Source organism: Osmerus mordax, chromosome 12, assembly GCF_038355195.1.
Source record: "Osmerus mordax isolate fOsmMor3 chromosome 12, fOsmMor3.pri, whole genome shotgun sequence".
Lineage (NCBI taxonomy): Eukaryota > Metazoa > Chordata > Actinopteri > Osmeriformes > Osmeridae > Osmerus > Osmerus mordax.
The window spans coordinates 13,040,368-13,060,917 of record NC_090061.1 but is presented as its reverse complement, the minus strand read 5'-3'; the positions used below and the strand labels follow the sequence as shown (position 1 = coordinate 13,060,917).

At 53.2% G+C, this 20,550-nt stretch overlaps 1 protein-coding gene across 1 annotated transcript in view; it reads right to left on the bottom strand.

Moving 5' to 3' along the window:
- Positions 1 to 332: 332 nt before the first annotated feature.
- LOC136954576 (teneurin-2-like) overlaps positions 333 to 20,550 on the bottom strand; it is a 27,996-nt gene continuing 7,778 nt past the window's right edge. Inside the window, 30 exon segments of the mRNA XM_067248200.1 lie at positions 333 to 2,732; positions 3,034 to 3,164; positions 3,347 to 3,614; positions 3,843 to 3,953; positions 4,089 to 4,499; positions 4,638 to 4,907; positions 5,172 to 5,729; positions 5,984 to 6,280; positions 6,460 to 6,695; positions 8,160 to 8,335; positions 9,726 to 10,366; positions 10,519 to 10,692; positions 10,816 to 10,917; positions 11,303 to 11,457; positions 12,935 to 13,164; positions 13,366 to 13,386; positions 14,194 to 14,443; positions 15,373 to 15,516; positions 16,863 to 16,886; positions 16,889 to 16,969; positions 16,972 to 17,009; positions 17,011 to 17,126; positions 17,477 to 17,676; positions 17,679 to 17,737; positions 18,090 to 18,100; positions 18,102 to 18,210; positions 18,420 to 18,561; positions 18,564 to 18,629; positions 19,249 to 19,316; positions 19,318 to 19,393. Coding sequence (XP_067104301.1) covers positions 1,995 to 2,732; positions 3,034 to 3,164; positions 3,347 to 3,614; positions 3,843 to 3,953; positions 4,089 to 4,499; positions 4,638 to 4,907; positions 5,172 to 5,729; positions 5,984 to 6,280; positions 6,460 to 6,695; positions 8,160 to 8,335; positions 9,726 to 10,366; positions 10,519 to 10,692; positions 10,816 to 10,917; positions 11,303 to 11,457; positions 12,935 to 13,164; positions 13,366 to 13,386; positions 14,194 to 14,443; positions 15,373 to 15,516; positions 16,863 to 16,886; positions 16,889 to 16,969; positions 16,972 to 17,009; positions 17,011 to 17,126; positions 17,477 to 17,676; positions 17,679 to 17,737; positions 18,090 to 18,100; positions 18,102 to 18,210; positions 18,420 to 18,561; positions 18,564 to 18,629; positions 19,249 to 19,316; positions 19,318 to 19,393 — 5,903 coding nt within the window. The 3' untranslated portion in view covers positions 333 to 1,994.

The following is a 20,550-nucleotide window of genomic DNA, read 5'->3' as shown; positions in this document are numbered from 1 at the left end:
GGTGAGAGGGACAGCCTCAGAGTGCAAGTTAACACAGAGTTAACACAGAGTTAACACAGGGTTAACACGGGGTTAACACAGTTAACACGGGGTTAACACAGAGTTAACACAGGGTTAACACAGGGTTAACACAGAGTTAACACAGAGTTAACACGGGGTTAACACAGGGTTAACACAGAGTTAACACGGGGTTAACACAGAGTTAACACGGGGTTAACACAGTTAACACAGGGTTAACACAGAGTTAACACAGAGAACACACCAGACACAGGGACAGAACAGAGGTAAACAATTACGTTTTTTATTGATAAGATACCCCGAAGAGTCTCATTTCAGTGAGTGTATAAGAACCACGTTCCTTCGTTAATACTGATTTGGTACATTATGACATCACCACGAGTCTCTTCACAGTGACTAGGATCCTTGACTAGGATGTATGGGGACCTAGGACAGCAAGATCTCTGCATCAGAACCAAAACAAACCGTGGAAAACAATCATCAGGGGGTGGACACTGTAGATATGGGATATTAGAGAGTCACAGAACTCTAGAGTAGTAATACCAGCTAAAGGTTTGCACGTTACAAGCCACTTCCTCTTAGAAATATAAAACTTGATATTCTCGACAATGTTCTACTGTGCTGCATAAAGGTAAGTCTATACACTGTACATCGAGATATATTTTGAAAAACAGGTTTCACAGTTTTAAAGACTTTATTTAAAGTATAAACCATTTTAAAACACTTTCATACATAAATTATTATTTTTGAGTGTGACTAGTATTTGCTCTGACAGAAAATTTAAATCAATAAAAAAACAAAACCCTAATGAACATTTATTACATATTTTACAAAAGAAAATAAATTAAGCAGTTAATGCTCGGTTTCTTTAATAAAACTGGTGACTCCTTCATGATTGTCATATAGTACTAACAATAATAAATAAATTAATAAAGAATAAAGTCAAAAATAAATAGTTTTTGAAACTAGTTGCGCATGTTTTCCGGACTTGGTGTGGGTGTTTTGTTGGTCGTTCTGTACAGAAGTGCCTTTGTGAAAGTCTCACGATTCTACTGCGACTGAAACGTACAAAACTACTGCATCTAGAGTATAGGCGACACCCTGAACTGTAGTCTGACACATATTTAGTAGTATATTTCCTCTCCTCCTTTTCAAATAAAAACAACCGAGTGTGATATAGCCATTGATTTTTCCACTTTGTGTTTTTTTTTAAGAAAGTGTTTTATCTAAGTCGATAACCTTTAACATATTTAAGGATGCCGTTAGTTTAGTGTTGATAGTTAATATATACTGCTGGAGCCAAGGATGTTTCTGTGGTGGAGAATGGGAGGCCTGAGACAGTGAGATGACTCGACGTTTACAGCATTTCACAACTGATGTTTCCAGTGCTTGTCGTCGTTGATGTTCTCCTTTGATCCAGTGTTGTGATGGGATATACTCTGGTGGCTCTGCCTCCTTATTGGTCCCTTTTGCCTCCAGTTCATTTGGGAGACAGGCCCCAGGGGAGAAGCCAGGACAACACAACTCTGCCCTGGTTCAGTCTGTCATCGCACACCCACAATGGGACCCAAAAAATATGGGTGAAAATATCAATATCTTTTTTAAAAAGGGGAATCTTCTTATTCATTAAGCAACAATTTACCTCTTCAAAGTTGGTCAGTGCTTCTTTTCCATTTCTTCAAAGTCTGTTTTCTACAAAGAAACGCTCAAATAAACACTTGCTTTTTTGCCTGTGGCAGTTAAATGAACGATAAAGACTTGTCTCTGATAAGTTCTTCTTTTCAAAAGTCCCTGCAGTGTTCAGTGAGTAACCCCGTTTGTTGGTGTGTTCTCCGCGACATCAGGGAGAAGAGAGAGGCTTGAGGAATCAGGGAGGGCAGAGGGAGAAAGAGGAGGAGGGGAGAAGCGACGGGAAGGAGACAAGGAAAGAAGCCGATGTGGAGTGCCAGTCCCACATACTAAGTCCAGCAGGGCTGTTACCTCTTGCCCATCTCGTTCTGTCTCAGGAACTGGATGTTGGAGCTGCTGTCGGCCAGTTCGGGGTACTGCTCCACAGGCAGGACGTAGTAGCCGTCGTAGCTCTGGACCCTCCCCGTGGTCAACAGCTGCTGCTTCTCCCCCTCGGTCCACAGCCGGCCGCCCTCCTTGCCGTCCCGCGCCCGCTGCTGTTCCCGGGCCCAGGCGCCCGCCAGCGCCCTCTGCCTCGCCAGCTCCAGCAGGCGCACCTTCTCCTCGTCCGCCACGTCCGGGGCGAGGCCGTAGCGCACCGTGAGGGCCAGCGACGGCACCGCAAACTCCACCGTGGCGCCCCTCCGGGAGCGCCCGCTCACCGTCACGTTGATGCCGCCCTCCAGCGCCTTGCGCCCGTTGGTCAGGCCCAGCGCCAGCAGGTCGCCGTCGGCGGCGCCCACCTTGACGAAGAAGTGACAGTCCCTCCCGTCCTGCGTGTAGTGCGTGCCGTCCAGGTAGAGGGCGCTGTTGAGGACCAGGGCCACCTTGCGGCTGTCCTCGCTGGCCATGGCCGACACGCCGGCCACCACGCGGCCCTCCTTCAGGGCCAGCATCATGCCCCGGCCGATGATGGGGGTGCTGGTGCCGAACCAGTGGCCCAGCTTGTCCCTGCTGCCCCGGCGCTCCTTGTTGAGCAGGCGTCCCTCCAGCGCCATGAAGGCCTGGTTGTGGCGCTCGGCGGCCTGCTGGACCCCTGTGATCAGCTGCAGGGGCAAGGGTTAGGGTCAGGGGGTTAGGGGGGTTAGGGGGGTTAGGGGGGTTAGGGGGTAGGATGAGGGAGGGTTAGGGGAAATAATGGTGGGGTTAGGTTGGAGTCAGGGGGTGATTAGGGACAGGAGAGGTATGGGTTAGGAGATAAAAAAAATAGGTTGACTTTTATACTTTCGAACCTTTCCTCAACATGTTGAGCAGCTTGAACCTATTTTTAAAATCTAAGAGCAGCTCTTAGATGAATCGAGGAGCCCTGGCTTAAAGTGATCTGCGGTGCTATAGTACCAGACTGACCTGTCCGTTCTCACAATCCTGGCTGGCCTGCAGTTCATACGGCGGGTCTACGAAGTAGAGAGAGTGGCGGGGGAAGCCTGGGATGATGTTGCTGAGCTGGAAACCGAACATCACCAGCCAGCTCTTCACATCTGCAGCACAGGAACCCGAGCAGATGTTTACAAGCGCCGTAAACATGTTACGATCAGGGAACATCAACGCGTTCTACACAACAAACCATTTGGTTTGACCTTTACGTGGAAACCTAATCTCCATTTTACAACACATTGTCCTTTGCGTATTTGACTCGGATGGTTACATTTAATGGCAGTACCTGTCACATAATTCTTCACATCCAGCATGTCGCTGAGCGGGTTGTTGTTCTTGAACATGTACAGGTTGAAAGGCGCCGGGTCCTTGCCGATCTTGGGCCAGATGGCGTAGTCGGGCGAGGTCCAGCGGCCCGCCAGCACGTCGTAGTCCCGCTGGGTGAAGTGGACCAGCTTGGTGAGCGGGTCGTACAGGCCGCCGTGGAAGCCCACCACCAGCTGGAACTCCGGGTTAGAGTCCAGGTAGACCTCCCCATAGGCTGTGTACTGCACCTGAACACACGAACCAGGAAGTCCCGTTACGTGTTTTTGGGGGTTGTTTTTAGTTTTTTCTTCAACAAAGGCTTTGAGATCTTTACGGTCAATAATCTGAGTGACATGAGGTGTGTCTGTTTTTCTCAGACACGGTTAGAACTGAGTCTGCACTCAAATGTGTGAGCTGAACCCCCGACCCTGGAAGCGCACATGGATGAAACAGGCCTTGCAAGGTGTGACGGTTACCTGCTTGATCATCTGCCCGTTGCTGCTGAAGACGGCCAGCGGTGTGCCTGTGTTGTCAGAAGCGATGTAGTACTCCTCTCCACTGCTCACCTCCATAGCAAACAGGTGACCCTGAGGAACAGGAGCCAAGAGTCAGGCAGAACTACAAACCACTCAAACTACAATACCCCTAACCCTAGCCCATCCATCTGTCCACCCATCTGTCTACCCATCCCTTCATCCAACCAGGGAACTGCCAATCCTCACCTGCAGGTCGTAGTAGAGTGAAGCGATGTCGGAGCTGGAGTGGTTGAAGATGTGAGTGACCCTGGCCGGGTGGTTCAGGTTGGCGTAGAAGAACTGCAGGTGCTGCCCCAGGCTGTTCCGGGTGGACACCCTGCGGCCCAGCCCGTCGTAGCGGTACTGGACGCTCCAGCCTCCGGGCAGACGGCTGTAGGCCCGGAGCAGCTGGCCTTTGGAGTTGTAGTCGAACACGTCGGGCCCTCGCTGGCTCAGGAAGCCGTCCTCGTCCAGGCGGTACTGGACGTCGCCCAGGCGGGTGATGCGGTCCCTCAGGTCGTAGCGCAGCGGCATGAGCCGGGCGCTGCTGCCGGGGTTGAGCAGGTGGAGGTTGCCGTTGAGGTCGTAACTGTAGCGCCAGGTGGACCAATCGTTGACCTAGAGGTTCATAAAGGCTGTTAACATTCAAGCGACAATCGCACGCCAACCGAACAGCGACGCAAACAGTTGAAAACGATGGATTTCAACGCTATCCCAAACAAACAAACAAACACGGGAGTTCCCCGGGCCTCTGACCTTGACCCCGCTGAGCTGGCCGTCCCCGTCGTACTCGTAGCGGTACTGCGTGGTGTTGGCGTACGGGCCGATCTTCAGCTCCCTCTTCACCACGCGGCCCATGCTGTCGTACTGCACCGTCATCCAGTACATGAGCGAGCGGAAGATCTCGTACTGGACCTCCTTGATGCGGCCGTGGGTGTCAAAGTGCTTACTCAGGGTCATGACCGCCGTGGTGATGATCTGGTTGATGTCGTAGTAGATGACCCCGAACTTGCCAAAGTGCTCCACCTGGGACGGGACCAGACACGCCTTTAGCGTGGTGCAACTGACACCAAGCATACTAATCCTGTTCCATTTCATCTTATATAACCACCTTGAAAAGGATTATAACTGCAACCTATTTGAAGGAGCTACTTTGTGTGAGCGATGCCAGGTTCAAGTTTCTGTAAAACCTTTTAGTTTGAATTTGAATCGACTGGAAGCAGTTCCGTGGAATACAAACTAAATACGAAAAACACACGTTTCTCGTGTGCGGCGTAACGTGCTAGGTACCTTGCCAGAGATCTCGTCGTAGCGGTAGAGGTCGACAGGAAGTGGCGTCTCGCTGATCACCGGCTTCATGCTGGCGATGCGGAAGCTGTTATCGTGGTAGGTGTAGTCGAACCGGGCGTTGACCATGCCCTCTTCGTTGAAGCGGTAGATCTGCTTGTCGACGAGCGGGCCCATCTTCCGGTAGCGGATGGTGCAGGAGAAGCCCCCGCTCTGCAGGTTGACCATCTTCAGCACGCCCGCCGTCTCGTCGTAGCCGAACGTGACGGCCGTGCTGTCGTACAGGATCTCCGCCAGCTTGGCCAGCTTGCCGTACTTGTAGAGCACCCGGCGGCCCGTGCCCAGGTAGTGGACGGCCTGGGGACGGCCGTCCTCGCTGAAGTCGTGGATGACCGACGCGTTGCTCTCGGGAGGGTTGTAGGTGTTGCGGATGTAGCCCAGGGACACGTGGGTGAACATGGTGTGGCGCGCCACGCTGGGCATGGTGACGGCCGTGACGCGGCCCGACGCGTCAAACTCGAAGATGTACTGCCTCTGGGACTGCAGGAGCAGTACCATGGACTACAGACAGGGGGAGACACAGGAGGAGAGAGAGACAGAAAGAGAGAGGAAAAGAGAGAGAGGAAAATAGAGAGCGAGAGAGGAAGAGGTAGGAAGAGAGAGAGAGACAAAAAAGAGAGAAAAAGAGAGAGAGGACAAACCCTAAATGAGCCACAACTACTTTCACATGAAATATCGGTTTGATCACGTGACAGCAACGGTCGCCGCAGCTTCGACGAGGCAAATCTCCCCACCAATCCCAGCTCGTCCCTCACCTTGTCCAGGTAGCTGTAGCTCCACACCTTGCCGTCCACGAAGGAGCGCGACAGGATGCGGCCCTGCGGGTCAAACTCGGTGCGCTCGCTCATGCTGCCCCTCTGGAGCCCCACCAGTTGACCCGTGGACGAGTACGACACGTTGACCACCGCCAGGCTGCTGCTAGGCAACCACATGGCGGGCCGACCCTGGACGTCGTACATGATGCGCAGCGTGAACTTGCGGTGGTCGTCGTAGATCTTCTCCGTGCGCGTGTTGCGGTCGAAGTCGATGGAGAGGAGGTTGCGTCCGTGGGCCTGAGGGGCGGAGACCGGGGAGGAGGGAGGGGAAGGGTGGAAGGTGACGGAGAGGGGAGAGAGCATTGTCGTCACTCACATCCCATACGTTCTCGAGACATGCAGACAGCTCACACCGGACGACTTCCCCCCTCCTCTCACAGGAGCACGGGGCAGGAAGCGATGCCATTTCAACCCACCCTCAGCTTCCTGCCGAAGACGGTGACCTTGCCCTTGGTCTGCTCCTTGCGGAGCCGCCACTCGATGGAGTTGAGGCCATTGTCGGTGGGCAGGGTGATGTTGCGGCGCCCGATGGTGGGGCTGACTGAGCCGGCCAGGATGTGAGGCTCCGTGTGGAAGCTGATGCCCATGCCGTTGGCGTACATCACCCTCAGGGTCCCGTTGTTACACAGCTGGTAGCTGTTCCTCACCTGGTCTGTAGGGGGAGACAGAGGGGCGTCAGTTTTTCGGGTTCAATGCGAGGGAAGCCGACGAGGCACCGTCCGTTTTTTTGGAAATATCCAATTTCTGAGAGGCAATTTATGACACGCAGTGAGACAGAGAGAGAGAGAGAGAGAGAGAGAGAGAGAGACTGACTGCAACGATGAGAATCAAGATAAGATAAAGATGTTTTTCCCCCACTTCAAAATATATGCCAAATGCAAAGGAAGAGGCTTTTATTTCATTTACAAAAGGCGCGCGGGGGGGGGGGGGGGGGGGGGTGTTGGTGTGTGCTGAGGGATTTGACGCCTGCTGGCTTTGATCCTCCACCATAAACGGCAGTAATCCATAAAACCAATTTGTTCCAAACCTCCAGGCACTGTTTTAACAACACTTCCAACAGACAAAGTGATGTCTCCATCTCTCGCTCAGAGAGAGAAAGGAGAGAGACGGGGGAGAGGCGGACAGAACGACAGACGGGGAGAAGGGAGGGAGGAAGAAAACAAGAGAGGGACAGAGACAGAGAGAGGAGAAGACAAAGAAAGCGACCGAAAGACAGAGACAGTGTGTGTGTGAGAGAGAGAGAGAGAGAGAGAGAGAGAGAGAGAGAGAGAGAGAGAGAGAGAGAGAGAGAGAGAGAGAGAGAGATGGCGTGTTTTCCAGTCCAGCCCACGTCAGCAGAACTTTGTGCTGAAATGCACACCCCACACAGAGAGAGGAAGCTGGAAGGACTGCAGCTTGCGAGGATGCTTGCCTCAATATAAATCTGTAAGTGAGCCACTCTGTGACGCTCCGCCTGCAGGATTCATTCATCTATCACCTCATTGGTGGGGTCAAGGGAAGGGAAGCCTATCATTCCTTCACTTTCTGCCTTCTAAACTAGAATAAGCTGAGGGATCATGGGAGCTGTGTGTGTGTGTGTGCGTGTGTGCTTGTGTGTGTGTGGTGTGTGTGTGGTGTGTGTGTATGCACTGGGGTATAATGAAGAGAATATACTGTTCCGACAGGTAATGAATTTCATTGAAATGATGTTCATCACGTAAAAGCATGGAGCAGGGATCTCTGGGGGTCTAAAGAATACACACTGGTAATCTCACTCTGAAGAAGGAGAGAGAGAGAGAGAGAGAGAGAGAGAGAGAGAGAGAGAGAGAGAGAGAGAGAGCCTTGGGGTTCTCTATTTTCAGACGGAATATTAATATTATTAAATTATTTATAATAAAATATATTCTATAAGCTGATCTAAGGCTACCCTTTTGAGTAGATATGAAGAATATCTATTTCTCCACATACCAAGATTGGTGTGTGTGTGTACTTTGTGTGTGTGTGCGTGCATGGATGGTGTGTGTGTGCGCATATCTGTATATGTGTGTGCATGAACGTGTGTGTGCTCCTGCGGGTGCACACGGCATGTGTTTGTGTCCGCGAGCGCGCACGCGCGTGTGTGTGCGAGGAACCCCACCTTGCACCACGCTGTAGGAGGCCTCCACGGACGACAGGTTGGTGATGACGGTGACGTCATCGTCCCTGCTGGAGCTCTCGATGTCGATGTTGATGGAGCGCTCGATCTCGCGGTGCAGGCTGGTCACCATGCCCGTGGGGTAGGTCACGTTGGTCAGGCGGCCCTCGCTGTCGTACCTGCACGTGGAGACAGGTAGAGAGAGGGTTGGTGCACACCTGGACACATAGACAGCACACACACACACAGGGACTGAGCAACACACACACACACACAGACACACACAAAGACTGAACAAGACACACACACACCCAGTAAATATTCCCCATTTCCCCAAGTCTTTTAAGTGGAGAGGAAGTGAGATCAGAACACTTTTACGGTTCTGCACTGGACTTTGATTCGGTATCAAACACTCTGACAGAATGTTCTGGAAGGAGAAGCCCCCTCAGAGGGAAGGCTTCCGCGGACCAGAGGGAATACAGAACACAGACGGTCTCAGAGGGCCTGTCTGTCAGATCTCTGATCTCACAACAGAGACTCGGCTGTGCTCAGGAGCAGGCTGCAGTCCCAGAAGCTAACACCAGGGGGAGACTGTGGGCCGTGTATATCGGCCGTGGAGAGAAGGGCGAGAGACTTTGACTTTAAATATATCTTCGTTGGGCAGACAAAACGAGCGAGAGAGGGGGAGCTCATGTGAGATCAGGACAGTGGTTCCCAGTCCTTTTTGGCTCGTGACCCCATTTTGAAATCGTAAACCTCAAGGGAGCCCAGCCATACAAAACACAGACAATTTCGTGCTAAAAGATATTGTTTTTGATCATCATAATTTGAAATATTTTGTTGCAAGTAAACGTTCCGATAAGACCACATTTAGGATATGTCATGTATGTTATTGTGGAGCCAGAGGCAGAATAGCCAGGACTAGCCATAGATTAGTGCACAGCATGAGGAATTTATCTTTCTGTCTCAACAATGGTGTGCAGGTTCGTAGACTTAGCAAGATATCTCTCCTAAGAAATGCTTTTAAAGCTCCCTCGCTGACAATCATCGCCTTTCTGGAGAACAGGTTATTCATCTTGGCATTTGATATTTATTTTCTAAAAAAGATTTGGGTTTGCCGACATATTCTTTGTGTTGAATCCCAGGGTTTGGAACCACAGCATTAGAACCTCATGCATTTTACATTCCACGTTGTCTCATGTTCACACAGATGGATTGGTAGATCCATCCGTGTGCGCATGAACACACACACACACAGCCACACATGCACCGTGGTGAATGCATCTACACAAATACATACACAGACAGTCTCAGCCTGTGTGCACAATCACTCTCACAGACACACCCAGACCGACACACATACACACACACACACACACACAGCCACACATGCACCGTGGTGAATGCATCTACACAAATACATACACAGACAGTCTCAGCTTGTGTGCACAATCACTCTCACAGACACACCCAGACCGACACACATACACACACACACACTAACACAAACAGCCATGGCCTACACACACAGTCGCACGCACACCCACACCCACACACAAACACACTCACTGGTAGAAGGTGGTCCAGCCCGTCTCGTCGGCCTTGGTGGCCAGCAGGCCCGAGTTCCCAGCGTAGGCCAGCAGCGCCACCTCCTGGCCCTGGGCCGTCACGCTCTTCAGCCCCCCGGCGGGGTCCAGCCCCAGGCTCACCACCTGGTTCTCTGGCAGCAGCAGCAGCCTCAGCAGACCGCCCCCGGCCCCCCCCTGGCCCTCCCTCCTCACGCGCACCGTGTTGTTGCAGCTGTCCGCCACCGAGGCCAGCTCGCCGTCCGCGCCGTACGTGAAGTTGTAGAGCGGCTCGCCCGTCACCAGGCTCACCGTCTGCAGGTGGAGCCCCTCGCCGCTGAACACGTACAGCTCCTGTTCCCGCGGCGACGCCACCTCGTACGGGCCCGCCCCCGACGGGCTGGCGACCGTGCCCGACAGCGAGGGCACGGGCCGGTTGGCCCGCACGGCCCGGATGCGGATGTTGTTGAGGTCGGCGACGAACAGCGTGCCGTCGGGCGACACGGCGAGCGAGGCGGGCGAGTTGAGGCCCGCGTCCGGGGCGTAGCCGTCGTCGCCGTAGAAACAGTTGCAGTTGACGTCGTTCTTGCAGTCGCAGTCGGAGGCGGCGCCCGCCAGCAGGGAGATCTCCCCATTGGTGCTCACCTGAGGGACAAACAGAACGGACATCGGAAAGAGATTTGTTAATACCACACATTAGGAGACCACAACACACATTAGGATAATAATATCTGTCACCATTATCCTGACAGGCTAGTTTGTCGACATCTGAGGTAAATACAGTCCTGTATGTCTACCTGTCTGACACGGTTGATCTTTTTCTCGTCTGTCTCGGCGATGTACAGGATGCCGGTGTGTGATAGAGCGATGGCTGTGGCGCTCTCCAGGGCGGCGTGGATCGCCAGCTTGCTGAGGCTGTAGTCTATACCCGGCACCTGGCAGTGCATGGGCCGTCCCGCGATGATGCTCACCTGAGGAACACCCAGCAGTTCAAATCAAACCGATCCCCATCAGGGCAATTTCAGCAGGAATGTGGCTTTGGGTTTGTTTGATTTCTATGCCCCATTCTCGGAGGGCAGAGGGAGTGTTCAGACCTGGTGGTTCTCAGTGATGCGCAGGATGACGTTGTTCTCCAGCACGTAGAGAGAGTTGTCCATGGGATTGACTGCCAGGTCTGTTGGCCATTCCAGGCGAACCTGAGGGACACATAAGTTTCCGGTCACAGCTGTTCCTCCTTCCCTCCCTCCATCCTCCCTCCCTCCTTCTTTCCTCCCTTCATCCCTCTCTACTTCTCTCCATTCCCCCCATCATACAAACCTTGCATTGCTCTTTCTAACCATGCCTACCTCCCTTCTTATATCCCTCCCTCCCTCCCTCCCTCCTTCCCTCCCTCCCTCCCTCCCTCCATCCCTCCCTCCCTCCCTCCCTCCCTCCCTCCCTCCCTCCCTCCCTCCCTCCCTCCCTCCCTCCCTCCCTCCCTCCCTCCCTCCCTCCCTCCCTCCCTCCCTCCCTCCCTCCCTCCCTCCCTCCCTCCCTCCCTCCCTCCCTCCCTCCCTCCCTCCCTCCATCCCTCCTCCCTACCTGGCTGACGTCCATGCTGGCGTCACAGCTGAGTGGTCTGACGGCGGTGAGGTCGTTGGCGCCTAGCAGGGTGGAGATGATGCCGTTCTGGTCCACCTTGCGGATCATGGTGGCATCCACAAAGTACATCAGCCCGTTTTTATCCACAGCAATACCTGAGAGGCAAAACAAACAGGGAGAGACAGACAGTTAGACAGACAGGGAGGTAGACCGGCGAACAGACTGGTAGACAGACAGACAGACAGGTACACAGACAGACAGACAGACAGACATACAGACAGGAGACAGACAGGAGACAGACAGGTAGACAGACAGACAGGTACACAGACAGACAGACAGGAGACAGACAGGAGACAGACAGGTAGACAGACAGACAGGTACACAGACAGATAGACAGCAGACAGATAGGCAGACAGACAGGTAAACAAACAGACAGGCAGACAGACAGGAGACCCCCAGACAGGCAGACAGGAGTCAGACAGTGTGACACCTTCAGGGCTTCATACAGGGTGGATTTCGTTCAACCCCAGCAGCTCCACTGATGTGTTGCAACCCCAGACTGTCCTAGTTTATTTCCCTCAGTGTCTCCTTATCTGGTTCCCTTCCTCACTGACATCTGTCTTTCTTTATTCATTTTACTCCATTTCTCTTTCTCTCTCCCTCCCTCCCTCTCTCTCTCTCTAGCACGCATAGCGTCTGTGACATGTCAGCCGTGACAATCTCACCAAGAGCAGACAGAAAGAAGCTTTATTTAGGCAACTATAACCAGGCCCTAAAAATAAGATTGAGAAGAGAGGGAGAGGAATACAAAGGCAGGGAGAGGTAGAGGGAGGGAGAGAGAGAGGGGGTGGGGGGGTGGAGAGAGGGGGGGGGGGAGTGGAGGAGAGAGAGGGGCGGGGAGAGAGACAGAAAGAGAGGGGGGCAGGGAGAGAGAGAGAGAGAGGGGGGGGGAGAGAGAGAGGGGCAGGGAGAGAATGTGTCAGTAGAGAGGATGAGGGCAGGGAGAGGGCAGACTGATGAGCGCTGGCTGGCTGGCTGTGCTTCTGTCTGACAGGGGAAAGGGAACTAGACCCTCTGACGTCACGCGCACACACGCACAGACACACGTACACACACGCAGAGACACACGTACACACACGCAGAGACACGCACACACTCACGCACGCAGAGACACGCACACACTCACACACGCAGAGACACGCACACAGGAAATGTGCCATCTCTGACAGTTTGGTGTCATATTGTTCCTATTCTTTTATCCAGACTGCACTTCGCCATGAAAATGACTCAATTAATAAAAGCAACTTGTGCTCTAATCTGGTTTATAACCTGCTTCTGGTACTGTTCTGATTTAGTTGGAATAAAACATCAGACAACAGATTCATAAAACTATCATTATGAAGGAAGACAGCCACCGCAGGTTTCACTGATGTATTTACGTCTACAGTCTTCTGGAACATTCTGAGGGGTTTCATCTATCAGTAATCGGCTATGTGTTTATCTGGTATACTTGTATCTATCTGGTATTTTCCATCCATCTGATACTTGTATCTATCTGGTGTACTGGGCTACTAATATTCACTACCATCGTAGCCCACGTCAACCGACTACATTTCCCATGTTACATCTCACCTTTGGGGCTCATGAGGGTGGCCTCGGTGGCCTTGCCCCCATCCCCACAGCGCTCGTCGAAGGGCAGGCACTGCTCGCCCGTCCCGGCGACCACCTCCGCGTTGTCCGACAACAGACGAGCGGCCGTCAGCGAACGCACGCGGTAAATACGCCGCGAGTTGGTGTCGGAGATGAACAACGCCCCTGTCACCGGGTCAACCGCCAGGAAGTACTTGTGGGTGGGGTTGTTGCTAAGGGAGAGGGGGGTCGGGGGGAAAGGAAAGGGTTAACACCAACAGCTTGTAAACGGTAGACTTAACTAAGGACACATGTAAATGAGCTGATGTAAATGACCTCCCGTGTCTGTCAAGACCTCTTATTTGCTACATGTGTTACAACGTTCATGTTTACATTCAGACTTGGAAATGTAGATCAACTAGGAGACTTCTCACCTGTGCCTGAAATCCTTGTTCCTTCAACGGTTAGCGCGAGAGAGATGGAGAGAGACGGAGGGAGATAGATATAGAGAGAGATAGAGCGAGAGATAGAGAGAGTGTGAGAAAGAGAGAGTGTGACAACAGAGCAAATGTTAATTCGAGCTCAGTATGGAGAGGGGAGCAGTGAACAGAACATAGTGTGAACAGAAAGCTTAAATACGGTAAAAACCCCCAGGAGAGATGGTTATCTGGTGCACTGGGTGATTCTATCTCCATTTCTTTCCCTCCTTGGAGCTTTGCCTGCTTTCATGCTGCTCTCTGAGGATCTCATCCAGAGTGTTCTACATGCTGCAGAGAGGTGCCCTGTTCTTACTCCCCCCTCTCCTCTCCTCTCCTCTCCTCTCCTCTCCTCTCCTCTCTCTCCTCACCTCCTCTCCTCTTCTTCTCCTCACCTCCTCTCCTCTTCTTACCTCTCCTCTCCTCTCCTCTCCTCTCCTCACCTCTCCTCTCCTCTCCTCTCCTCTCCTCTCCTCCTCTCCTCTCCTTTTCTTACTCCCCCCTCTCCTCTCCTCACCTCTCCTCCTCTCCTCTCCTCTCCTCACCTCCTCTCCTCTCCTCTCCTCTCCTCCTCTCCACACCTCCTCTCCTCTCCACTTCTTACTTCTCCCTCTTCCCCCTCTCCTCAACCAAGCCCTCAGTTTTTGCCCTTCTTTCTCTCTCTACCTTCCTCCTCCTCTCCAATACCTCCCCCCCCTCCATTCATGCCCTTTTCACCGCACCCCTCTCCTTGGCTTCCTCTCCCCCTCTCTCTCCCTCGTCCCACCCTGCCCTCGTTCTCCCTACCTCAGTTCCAGTATGCCCGTGGTATTCATGGACGGGTACACCCGCCGCACAAAGTTCAGGTCGCCAACATAGAGGCTGCCGTCGATGCCGGTAGCCAGGGCGACGGGCGCTAGGAGCTTGTTGCCGTCGGCGAGACCGTTGCAGCTGGGACAGGATATGCTGCGACGCCGCCCATTTCCCATAACGCTGCTGATGACCGGGGGCTGCTCCGACACAAAGATGTTCTCCCCACTGCCCTTATGGAGGATACCTGGAGAGAGAGCGGAGACAGAGGAGGAGGGAGAGGGAGAGAGATGAGAGAAGAGAGAGAAGAGAGAGAGAGAGAGAGAGAGAGAGAGAGAGAGAGAGAGAGAGAGAAAAGAGAGAGGAGAGGAGAGGAGAGAGATGAGAGAGAGAGATGAGAGAGAGAGATAGTGAGAACATACAAAAGTGTTAAAGTGCTCAATTCCTGCCAAGTATAATCGACTGTGTGTATATGCGTGTATATGTGTGTGTGTGTAGCAGTAGTGGTAATTGCTGTTGAGGCCTTGTCATCCTCAGACGTGGTGACCATCATAGCAAATCCCTTTTGACTCTTGACTCTTTGAAATCGCTATATTGGCTCTGTGGAGAGAAATGTTGTGTGTGTGTGTGTGTCTGCATCCGCGCATCTGCATTCGTTAAGTTATGTGCAGAAAACAGACAATCAGACTAGACCTGTTTACTGGCATGCTTAAAGGTCTGTGTTCTCGTCCAATTAGAGGGAGACACAGTGTGTCCACAGGCTCGTTACTGCATTGATTGTCACAGCAGGTGAGCGTCAATGTTTTCCCTCCTAGCCAGCCTCTAAGACAGCACGCAGACACCAGGGAAGCCACTGGGGAATTAAGGACTTATACAGTCAACCTGACAGTGGGTTGACTTTTGAAGTGTGAATTTGTCTGTGGTTCTGTGGGGGGGGGGGGGGGGGGGGGTGTGCGTGTAAGCCAGAGTACCCAGAGTTTTTTTCACCGTGGTGGTAGATGTGTGAGAGTACATTGTGCGAACAGAATGTATATGAGGGTGTACACGTGCGTGCGCGCATGTGCGTCTGCGTGCCTGTGCGTGTGTGTGTCTGCATGTATGTGTGTTTGGACGTGGGCGTGTGGATGCATGCGTGTGTATAGGATGTGTGTCTGTGTGTGTGTGTGTACTACTCACCACTGCGCGTGTTGAGGATGTGGTGTTTGTCCAGGGACCAGCCCCCCAGGTTGGAGGGGTCCAGCTCAAAGCCCTGCAGAACGGCTGTCCTCTTCTCCCACAGGATCAGGCTGGCACACGACTCGTATTCATACCCCACCGACACTGCAGACACGGGGGGGGGGGTGGGGAGAAATGGAGAGAAGGGCAGATGGATGGAGAGTTGAGGGATGGATGGGAGAGATGAGGGGCGGAGGGAGGGATGGAGAGAAGGGCAGATGGATGGAGAGATGAGGGATGGATGGGAGAGATGAGGGACGGAGGGAGGGATGTAGGGATAAAGGGACGGACGGATCGAGGGACGGGTGAAGAGATGGAGGGACGGATGCGGAAAACAGGAGAGAAAAAGCGTGAGGTCTCTGAAGACACTTCGGCAGGGAGCGTGGACAGACATGTTCAAAACGACGCAAAATCAGTGGTCAGACCTCCCCCACCAGCAGTGTCCAAGTAGGAACAGCAACAGATGGAGCCGTACAGTTCCTCGACTTCTCTCTCATGCTCAGAAGAGGGGCACAGATGCTAGTTAGCACCTGTGGCCATCGCGGTGCTAACACTCGACCAACACTTCCTTCTGGCGTTAAATCAGTTAATACCCTGCTAATTGGACAGCCGGCATGTTAGGTCGCCCACTCAGAAAGACGCCCTTGCTACCATGGTATCCAACGACCCTAGCGAGACCAGTGTGGCTTCATCACGCCAGTGCATTGGCGTGTTGTCGTAATTAGCATAAGCATACATGTTGGAGGTTAGATGTGCAGTGGCTACCAGTGCATGCATGTAGGCCTTTACGTTGATCTGAAGTTAATATGATTAAAAGAAGACTGCTGGGAGCATGCACACACACGTTATAAGTAACAGGGTGCTGTAGTTAGCATCTTGCCAGCCCAGCTAGCACTGCCAGAGTTAGCTTGGACGGGCCTTGCTCCACAAATTACACTCAGCTCCAGTCTGGTGTACTTTGGAAAATGAAAATATCTAACGCTTCCTCCACTCCAAATGTGTCGAGTATGACAACACCTGTGTCGCTGTAGACTACAGCCGGCACCAGGAACGTCAATACAAATATATTCCACATGTTTAATCCACTTCCTCGCTCGGCCCGTTTCCTCCAGTCACAGCAGGAGAGTGGAGGGTCTGACAGCAGCTGGGAGACTGTGTGACAGGGAGCCGGGGGAGCAGCGAGGGCCTCCTGCTCGCTCTGCTAGCTGCTTAGCGCCTATGCTAACCAGCCCTGACGCTAATAGCCCTGGCTGCTGGCTGGCTGACTGGCTGGCGCATGAGCGGCGCTGATGAAAAGTAGACAACGCGGAGAAAACGTTGGAACCGTCACTGAGCTGGTGAAATGTGGAGGTGCATCATTTCCCTTGGCTTAAGATCCCAAACCAAAGAGTATTTGGGTTGCTTACCTACCCTTCCAACGCGCACCACACATTTGACAAACGCACACTCACCGACAGCCTGAGAGAGACCGTAGACCTCTGTCCGTAGGCGTCCGTCTTGTCCCAGATGTAGGTGTAGGCCAGGTTGGGCGAGGCGTGGAACCACTTCTGGAGCAGCTGCCCTCCACGGCCACCATCAGGTGCACCTTGAGCAGCCCAGGGACACCACGGCGGGGTCATGGTCACCTTGAGCAGGGCGCGGTAGCCCTGGGCCCTGGAGCTCAGGTGGCACAGCCTCAGACTGGTGCCTGGGATCTCGATCTGCTCATGGAGAACCTGGAGAGGAGGAGAGGGAAGGAGAGAGGAGGAGGAGATGGGAATGAGAGAGATGACAGCGATGAGCCAGATGTACCCTTCGTATAGGCATGTATATAACCAGCCAGCCAGCTAGCCAGAATTATACATAACCAGCCAGACAGTTAGACAGGCATGCATATAACCAGCCAGATAGCCAGGGATACATGTAACCAGCCAGCCAGGCATAGATATAACCAGCCAGCCAGCCAGGCATACACATAACCAGCTAACCCGGTATTCATATAACCAGCCAGCCAGCTTGCCAGGGCATAGATACAGTCATCCAGACAGCCAGCTAGCCATTGAAGCAGTCAGCCAGCCAGGCCTACCTGTGTCTCAGGTATGATGGGCTTCTCCCAAGGCTTGGAGCTGAAGAAGGAGGAGAGAGGGGAGGGCACCACCAGGGGGTCGGGTCTCAGGAAGCCGCTGAGGTCGCAGCCTGGGATGGTGTTCTCCTCCGTCTTCAGAACCAGCGTGTCCATGGCGTAGAACTGGCTCCACGGCAACCACACCGTGCGCTCCTGGCTAAGAAGGGAGCGCGCTCTAAGCGCAGGGTCAGAGACGCACCGCCAATGGCTACCAGGTCGAACCTATGGGAGGGGAGGGAGGAGCAGGACATAGACAGATGGACTTAGGGACTGGGAATCAGCCCTACATTAGACAGAATGTATCCTGGTTATCATCAGATACATTATGTAATACCAGAGTTGAGATGATATCGTTTCACTGTGTCGAGCAAAAGTACAGCCCTTGATTTGGTGCTGTACTTTCTAAAAGCACTATTTGTAATGAAAGATCTTTGGATAAAAGCATCCACTAATTGAATGACAGATCAAACGCATGTTCGAAACAAACCTACAACACGATAACGTGTGGCGTGCGAGCGTGTCCTCTGTGTGTGCTGTGAGTGTGTGTGTGTGTGCTGTGAGTGTGTGTACGTACGTGCCGTCCTGGCAGTGTGAGTGTGTATCCATAGTGGGGGTAGTTCACAAAGGACACATTAACCCCCACCAGAGGAGTGCCATCTGTGGTCAACACCTGCCCTCTGATGAGAGAGACCAGACTGGAGGAGGAGGGGGGAGAGAGAGAAAACAGAAAGAGACCGAGAGAGAGAGAGAGAGAGAGGGTTAGTACATTAGTCAGACAGTCTTTATAGATTGCCCAGTGCATCAGTCCTGTATTATCCTTCACTTCCTCCCTTTATTGAACAAGTGAGTTTCGTCCGACTTGTCTCCAAAGGATTAGTGTGTGTGAGTGTGGGAGCGCGCTGACCTGGAGTTGAAGGGGTTTTCCCCGGGGATGATGTGGGTGCTGTCGCGCCCCACCAGCATCCGGACGCGGTCGTAGAAGGAGCGGACCCGGGGCTGGGCCAGCGGGTTCTGCTGGATCACCTGGAGGGGGTCCTGGGAGCCCGGCACAGAGGGCTGTTCTGACACGGGCTCTGGATGCAGCAGTCTGGGTCCATACAGTCTGTCAGACCGTCTGGAGAGAGAGGGAGAGATGGAGGTGAGGGGGGAGGATGGGGGGGGGGGGAGATGGAGGGATGGGGGGGGGGTGGAGGGAGGGATAGGGGGAGAGATGGAGGGGATGGGGGGGGAGAGAGGGAGGATAGGGGGAGAGATGGAGGGATGGGGGGGGAGATGGAGGGATGGGGGAGAGGAGGGATGGGGGAGATGAGGGATGGGGGGAGATGGAGGGATGGGGGGAGATGGAGGGATGGGTGGGGGTGGAGGGATAGGAGAGAGAGATGGAGGGATGGGTGGGGGTGGAGGAGGGATAGGGGGAGAGATGGAGGGATGGGGGAGATGGAGGATGGGGGGATATGGAGGGATGGGGGAGATGGAGGGATGGGGGGGAGATGGAGGGATGGGGGAGATGGATGGATGGGTGGGGGTGGAGGGATAGGAGAGAGAGATGGAGGGATGGGGGGAGATGGAGGGATGGGGGATGGAGGATGATGGAGAAAGAGAAAGGAGAGTAATGGAGAGGTAGGGAGAGAAACAAAGGAGGGAAAGCGTTTTCAATAACTTCCCTCCATCATTCAACTTCCCTTCCACCCATCACACCCACGATAAACCAAAACACACACACACACACACACCTCCTTCGTTGTCCTTGTTGTCGGCGCAGGATGTTTCCATGGCTACGCTGCAGCCTGGGCCCGCCAACCGTTTGGCACTCGCAGTGCCAACTCTGTTGACCCATGGTACACTGACCGTTCCCATTACACAGGTTAGGACAACCATCTGAGGAGAGGAGGAGGAGGGGGGATGAGAAGAGAGAAGAGAGGAGGAGGAGGGGAGAGATTACGGACCACACAGGGTGTAAATAAGCAGAAATCCCTCTAAAGCTTGCTGCTGGCATCTCAAACAATACAGCACCGGTACTGTATCCTTCAGAGTACTGATCACTCAACACCCCTGCATTCTGTCTGGCACTGTCTGGCACAGTGTGTGTGTGTGTGTACCAAGTCACTTGAGGCATGTGGTTTTGGCAGACACACACACACACACACTCACACACAGACACAGACACACTCACACAATAGTGTTGTACCCTGAGATGTGACATTGTCCTCAGCTCCAGTTCTGCAGCAGGAGGTGAGAGAGGAGGGGGTGCCAGGTGTCAGACAACACAAGCACCTCCGACCCACTTGACCAGTCCCTCTCCTCCAGAGCAGCCACATCGCACCAACACATCTGACATTTATTACTCCTTCAAACGCTGGTGAAACGTGTCTTAAGGCAAGTTGACAGTTTTTAAACAGCAGCTGCGCTCCCTAACCAAGACCAGCCCCTCGTTTTCCCACAGGAGAGACAGTGGGGGGGGGGGGGGTGAGGGTGGGGGGGGGGGGGGGGGATCACGTTCTTGAACACTCTCTCGCTACGCCGCCCAGACAGGCTGAAACCTCCAAACACTCTCTTTACGCAATCAGAGGAATCAAATCAGACGTTTACATCTCTAATTAATGTGTGTCAGTGTGCCTGGGAGCCCTTATCACGGTACATTACAGCATCTGCCTGATGGTCACCCACATACCCCCCCCCAACACACACACACACACAACCAGTATTGAACCCAGGCAGAGAAAGCCAGTTAGCAGTGATTGCCTGTTTAATGGAGTTGCCATTTCAAGCAGCCAAATAGTTATGAAGCGTCTGGACGGCAGGATCCATAGATGCCATTGATCGCCTGGGCTAGCTGGCTAGAAGGCAGGGAGGGGGAGGAGGCCCCTCTGTCCTCTCCCTTAATGCCAGGGGCCAGTCGATTCTGCTCATACTAACTAGAATAAAGTGGGATTTCAGAAACTATTAGCCAGCCTCTCCAGTAATGTTGCTGGTCTCTGATGAAATCCCCTGGAAAGGGTGGAGAAATTGCTTCAGGTTATGGGTCAGCACACACA